This window comes from Anastrepha obliqua, chromosome 4, assembly GCF_027943255.1.
Source record: "Anastrepha obliqua isolate idAnaObli1 chromosome 4, idAnaObli1_1.0, whole genome shotgun sequence".
Classification (NCBI taxonomy): domain Eukaryota; kingdom Metazoa; phylum Arthropoda; class Insecta; order Diptera; family Tephritidae; genus Anastrepha; species Anastrepha obliqua.
Genome location: NC_072895.1, coordinates 124,865,636 through 124,872,318, shown reverse-complemented (window position 1 = coordinate 124,872,318; position 6,683 = coordinate 124,865,636). Strand labels below are relative to the sequence as shown.

The following is a 6,683-nucleotide window of genomic DNA, read 5'->3' as shown; positions in this document are numbered from 1 at the left end:
CCAAAGATAGTAAAATTTCTTTAAAAATTTATTTTTAGGAGTATGAATATGTATGAAGTAGTTGAACTACCAAATTATATACATAAGTATGTGGGAATGAAATATAATATTTTTTAAACTAATATTTTTGTTATGCTACAAAAGGTAAGTTGAACTACGAAGTTAAACGCTAACGTAGGGTTATGGTGAGAAAGCCAAAGATAAGAATCAATCAGCAGCGCTATTGCTATTGCCAGATGCAGTGCTTCCTATGGGAACCGAGGGATTGATCGGATTTAAAGTGATCACCTTTGGTGAGGTTTGAATAGACGTTGATGTACTAGTGACCCCACTACTAATGGAATCCTGTGATACAGCGGTGGTTTGCGCTACTATTGTTACACCAGGTGAAGTTGAGGAAGCACCGACTGCCTTTGTGGCCGGTACAATATTCACCAACTTGCGTACCGTCAAGTTGCGATTGAGTAGCTGCGTCTTCAATTGAGGTGGGATTTGCTTCAAGCCACCAGGTTTTACAACAATATTTCGAATATGTGGTCGATCTGCTAGTACACCGCTGCCACCACTTATTACTGTCGAAGGGCCCGTATTAGTATTATTGCCCACAGTTGGCGTAATAGCCGCTCCACCGGCAGTTGTGCTAATAATTTGCACTTGTGGTAGAGACTTTGTAGAAACGTTCAATATGCCTGATGTCTGACGAGCACCAATGCTCACTGGAGATTTTAATGCCTGCAAATTTACTTGTTTTACCGAAGAAACAATTGGTGTATTAACGCTGCTACCACTGGACGTAGCTGATGACAGGTGCGTTGCTGGACGTGGCACAAGTGTTGTTGCAGATGTTTTCGGATTGGTAACAACAACTTTGGTATATTTCGGCAATTGTTGTGCAACATTTGATCGAGATATGATGTTCGGGCATGGTTTCATTGTATTTCGATTGATGAAAACTACTTTATTTTGTTTATTTGCGGTTTGATTTGTATGTTGTAAAACTGGGCTACCGGTAGTCTTATTAATTATGTATGTACCACCCCCAGTCTTGGGAGATGTAGACATAATACCGGTGGTATTAGATGCAGAGGCATTGGCCTCTTTCATAATTTTTTGACTTATAATCAGTTGGCCAACACCGGAGGTATTAGCTGAAAAAAGTTTAGTAGCCGATATAAATAAAGTTAAGAAAATGTTTATACGAAGCGTACCTGGTTTGGTAGTTACAGCTGATACAGCTACAGAATCAGAGAGATTGCCATCATTATCAGCGAACACAATTGGCATATCTATGATATTTGATAAGTCCACATTTGAAGTCGATACACCTGAGACGCTCGTCGCAGCCGTTGTCTTTACACCGGCCAGTTGAAGTGTGGTGCCACCACTTGTATTTTTCACAACCGTGTATTTTTGTTGACCTTGTCCAGGGGGTGCGGCTGTTACAAACTGAGTCGTTTGGCCATTCGGAGACTTAAGAGTAAAGATCTGCTGTTGATGCTGTCCTGCAGTGTTGCAGTTTGGCGATGTTGAAACAATGCTCCCTATAGATGTACTTCCGGAAGCGGTGTTCTGCTGCATTGACGCGGTCTTAATTGTATAGATTTTCGATTGTGATTGCAGCGGCGGTTTGAGTTGTACGAATTGATTTGATGGTATCATCTTTATTTTAGCACCAGCTGGGAGCACCTGCTTTTGCAGAGGGTTTAATAATGCTGTTTTTATTGGAGTCGACTTTGATGGTGCAACAATTTCATAGTTCGTCACAAGTTTCTGTGCTCGTTGGGAAGATTCTGTACTAGAATTAAGTATCGAACCGTCCTCTTCATTTGAATCGCCCAATATCGATTGTATGGCCATGTTGAGATCATCGTTAGTGATAGAAGAGCTAGGTGATATCTGCGACTTCTTTTGTTGTTGTTGAGTTGCCTTAGTGGAGCCAACCTTCAATGTCGCCTGCGTAACCTTGGCTGGCGCAGAGCTCGGCACATTCAAGGGTCGGGTGCGCGGACGACCCACTATAAAACAATAATTAAAAGAAAATGTAGGTGTATTAGGGATGAACTCCTTTATACTTAAACCAGGCATTAAATTAACGAAATGAACATGAGTTTTTACCCTTCCGCTTCACTTGCAACGGGTCGGGGATTTTTACTTTTCTTGGTTTGTCTTGGATAAGGATGGGATTTGAAAGTATACGGTAATTTCGCATTTTGATGTTGATTAGTACATGAAAAATTTAATTTATTAATAAGTATTAAAATTGCCTTGAATAACTTAAGATCTTCTAACTAAGATTAAAAAATAGGAGAGTCCCCAAAAACATAAAATGGGAGATATGAGATTTATGAAATATGTACATTCAAATAACATACTTGATTGAACACATTTGCTTTTCGTCGGCGTCTGATCTTGGTCAGAGCTCAAAGCGTCATTCTTACGCTTGCGTTGTATAGCTCCAACCTTGGTGTTCCCTTCAGCACTACTTCCACTGGAGATATTACCCATTGCATTTCGTCCCTGCTTAGTATGTACTAAACTTGTAATTGTGGTAGGCACACGTGGTCCAGGCGGATTTGTTAGCATTTTTTTAATAAACTCATAAAGTTCATCCTGAATTACAAATTTATTTTCCTTATAAATTTTAAAATAATCGAATAACTAAGGATACGTACCACAACCATAGCGTCCACCATAGACTGCGTAACATTATCTAATTTGCGACGACTTTTAGGAACACGTAAAACGTCGTCAGCGCTCCCCACCACCACCAAAGAAGTTTCCGACTGCATTTTTTCACGTAGTGACTCAATTTCTTCCGTGCTATAATTAAAAATTCATTTGTAATGTTTGGATTACACCTCAATTATTGACTAAAAACAATTATTTCACACCTGGTTTTCGCCGAGTTTTGACCAATCACAAAAAGAATTGGAATTTTTATGTCCAATATTCGGTCATCTGGAGTACCACGCACTCCGTTAAATGTATTGTATGCGAACCCCATGCACACCACGCATGCTACATTTTCTGATACAGCCACTTGCAAAGCTAGACCAGCACCTGCATTAAAACCTATCAATATGATGCTACGTTGGGAGTTCTCATTCCGAAGCTCCTGTATTTTTACCCTTGTAAGTGAGACTATTTGTTCAGCAACTTGCTCTAATGGCTGCCGAGTTATATGGCTTACTGTATATTTATAAAAATAAATTAACAACTCATATGAGTATATATACATACATATAAGTCAATAAATGAGGGCGTGGGCTTACCATTTGAAGGAAGTGTTACTTGTACAATCTGCGTTATGCTTGCCAATTGATGATACCATTTTTGAAGCCTATTTGGTATTGGACCACTGGTAGGTACAGAGGGCAAAGCAACAATAACTGCATTCTGTGTTAGTTTGCGCACTTTCGTATTAACAATGGGCTCCCATTTATTCTTCATTACCGGGGCCAAGAGCTCTTGGCTTACATTTAGTGGCCGTCCAAATAGCATTTTATCCATCAGGGTTGGTAGTTTTGATTTTAAAGTTTGTAAAATATCTAAATATGAGGCCATGTAAGTCGATGGCAAAGAATCCATTAGCAGACAATGCAACCATTGTGTGAGACGTGAATCCCAAGCGACATATGCTAGAGCCCTACGCATACGACTAGCTGACTTATCGACTACAACACGACGTTGCATTGGCTCGTTTTGTCGGTTAACATTCGCCAGACGTCCTAACTGATCATTGTCCAAAATATTTGCAACTTTACTAAAAAGGGTCTTTTGCATGTTACTCCATCCAATTCTAGAATATTTAAATAAACATATTATAGAGATGTTAAATTTATAATTTTGTAGAATATTGCTTATGATACATACTGATTAACATGTAATTCCCAGTCATCATCGTCAGGATTATTGTTCTTAACGTATTTGGCAATACGAGAGCACTCATTCATGGCTTCTTTAGCTCCGATTTCATTGTACGAAGGCACATTTGCCTGGTTGCAGTCATCAAAATCATGCTCTTCAAGTGGATGGGTATGGCAAGAAGGGCACTGTGGCGTACGTCGAACTAGAATTGTCCTAGCCGGTGACAAACCGGTGCTAACGCTTCCTATAGCCCGAGTGTTGTCTCGCGTATAACTATGCTCCATTTTATTGTCGCCACCACCACCGCTACTGATAGCATTAATAGTTCCACTAATTGACTCAGGATTGGTATTCGGTTGCTGAAAATAATCAAATATGGAAGTGGGAATAAAAGAAAACGATATTGATTCTTTTTTTCATTAATGTCTAACACATCATTAGGTAATATTTATTTTAACTGACAACATTTTCATGGGAGTTTCAATATTTTTTAAACCAGTAAAGTATTAAGTGCAGAATTTACGCTCAACAATTAAAATATATGTTTCACTAAAGAATTATGTGAGTAAAAATATTAATTTACTCTTTTCATTGCCGGCGCTGCTGCGAGTGCTACAACTGATGCTCTCGGCCGGACCGGCACACCTTTTGCAATGTAGTTTGCCACTTTTGCTTATGCCTGTAACTTTTCGACAATTTAATTTTACACTATATATTCTTCATGTATTTTAGCATTTGTACTCTAGTATTTCCTTTTTTTATTTTTTGTCATCATTATATTCTACGGATAATTATACACAAAACCAATCTCCCAGTGATTAACCATGTACTCCAGAATTATTATACACAATTATATACTATAAATTTTAAACATTTTAAACTTTTCACTTTTACGACAGTCTTATTGATAAATTTTAATTTCTTTTCCCTCTCCTTTTTTTGCAACATGGCGTCGCTAGTAAAGCTGCCATATATTTACGTTTTGAAAAATTACAAAATTAGAATTAAGACATCTTTTCCAAACCACAATCAAACCTTAGTACAATCGCAACAGTTATGCAATAGGTAACGTGTTGCGCCCTAGGTTATTTCCAATGATTTCATTTTCTTTAGTAGTTGAGTTCAAGCTCCTATTTGAATAGAACATTGATTTTTCCTTTAACTATATAGTAGGCACATCAAGGTCAATTGAATACTGCAGGTGGTGTCTTCCCAAAACAGTTATTTTATTTTTCGCGATTTTGGTAGGTCTCACGTTAGGCTATTTTCCAATACAAAACAAACAAGGAAAAATTACAATTCAGTTTTTTCCAATATGAGAAGTCGCCATTCGCACTTAATCTAAATTTAATTGCTCTTAACTAACATAAAACTGATAAATAATTGAAGGTAGTTTGTATATTTTGTACATATTAAAATTATCTATGAACTTTTTCATTTTACGATTATATATGGTAACATTGTTATTAATTTTTTCTTTTTCTGGTTTGTAATAGATTACAGGCAATTTCACCACTACTTTGTAGTGATTCCATAAACAAAATATAGATTTAATGATTCCAAAAGAATAATTTTATTTATGTAGCAATCTTTTATGTTATTTGTAATAGAACTTTTTACGCATTAAACAATTTCAATCATTGTTTACCTCTACATCTTCGTCTTCAGACGCAGCAAGTGCTGTGCGACTGCCATCACATTCTTTACGCTGCAAAAAGTCTTCAAACAATTTCATATATGAAGCCATCACCAGCAATAGCTTTTCAGCTTTGCAGACCTTACACCGCTTTAACAATTAGCACAATATTATAATAAACTATATTGATAAACACTGCAAAACGTTTGCAATCTGCCTGCTGTCGCCAACGTTTGCTGATCGGCCACAAATGATTTTGACAACTAATACAACTCAACACGCAATGTCATAGAACTCAAAGAAATCACTACTTGCAAAAATATTGCATATTTCTAACTGCCTTTACATACAGCCTTAGATATTAATTTCGATACAGTTCCAATGCATGAACTTAAATCAACAATAAAAATAGTTTGTATTTGCTCAATTTACTAACATAATTCCCGAACACTTGCCGCTCTACGGATTACACCATTAACTGATGTTGATTATGTGTTGATTATGCGTGGTGAATTTTCACGTGATGCCATATCTAGAAAAAAAAATTATTGGCTATAGTACGTTCACATATGCATTAATTACCAATTAATCTACTCGTTCACATATGGCAAATTATCTGCAAAATTGACAATCAGCTGTCAATACTGTTGTAAAAGGTTTTTCTTCATAGAAATTATTTTGGTAAGGGTAAAATACGGTGCACTAGACAGGGCTAGTATACTGGGGCGGCAGCCCTTGGTCGGGAATAAAAACCCGAGTCATTCCGGTAACGTAGATTATTTTGGTGGAGTAGTTCGGTGTTTGGTTTTGGTTTGTTTAATTATTATTAACGATATGAAGAAACAATATGGAGAAGGAATAGCTAACTTAATTACGCAATTGGCTGCTAATAATAAACAGCTGGATGAAATCCGTAAACGACGTTTACGCATACAACAAAGGAACAAAAACTAATGTACCAAAAGAAAAATGGATGAATGATGAAATTCTGAACTTGATGAATGAGAGAAGGAAATATCGGAACATAAACATTGACGAATATAAACGTAGAAACAAGGAAATCAGAGACAAAATAAGAGACGCAAGAAACCAATGGATGGGCAGACAATGTGAGGATATAGAGCGATTGGAAGTTACCTGATAGTTTTAATTTACACAGAAAACTAAAGGAAATATGCAA

The 6,683-nt window shown here is 36.9% G+C and overlaps 1 protein-coding gene across 7 annotated transcripts; it reads right to left on the bottom strand.

The window, feature by feature from the left end:
* Positions 1 to 10: 10 nt before the first annotated feature.
* Positions 11 to 5,959, bottom strand: LOC129244664 (KAT8 regulatory NSL complex subunit 3). 7 transcript variants are annotated; one of them, XM_054882421.1, is made up of 10 exons: positions 4,609 to 4,847; positions 4,451 to 4,552; positions 3,874 to 4,226; positions 3,273 to 3,799; positions 2,892 to 3,189; positions 2,673 to 2,820; positions 2,373 to 2,610; positions 2,116 to 2,166; positions 1,209 to 2,015; positions 11 to 1,148 (listed from the first exon to the last, which is right to left on the bottom strand). In XM_054882421.1, the coding sequence occupies exons 2-10, from the start codon at positions 4,457 to 4,459 to the stop codon at positions 208 to 210; spliced, it is 3,372 nt and encodes a 1,123-aa protein (XP_054738396.1). In that variant the 5' UTR covers positions 4,460 to 4,552; positions 4,609 to 4,847; the 3' UTR covers positions 11 to 207. The 7 variants fall into 7 exon arrangements, with proteins under 7 accessions (XP_054738396.1, XP_054738399.1, XP_054738393.1 ...); XM_054882424.1 differs by lacking the exons at positions 4,451 to 4,552; positions 4,609 to 4,847 and adding an exon at positions 5,940 to 5,959; XM_054882418.1 differs by lacking the exons at positions 4,451 to 4,552; positions 4,609 to 4,847 and adding an exon at positions 5,516 to 5,928.
* Positions 5,960 to 6,683: the final 724 nt, after the last annotated feature.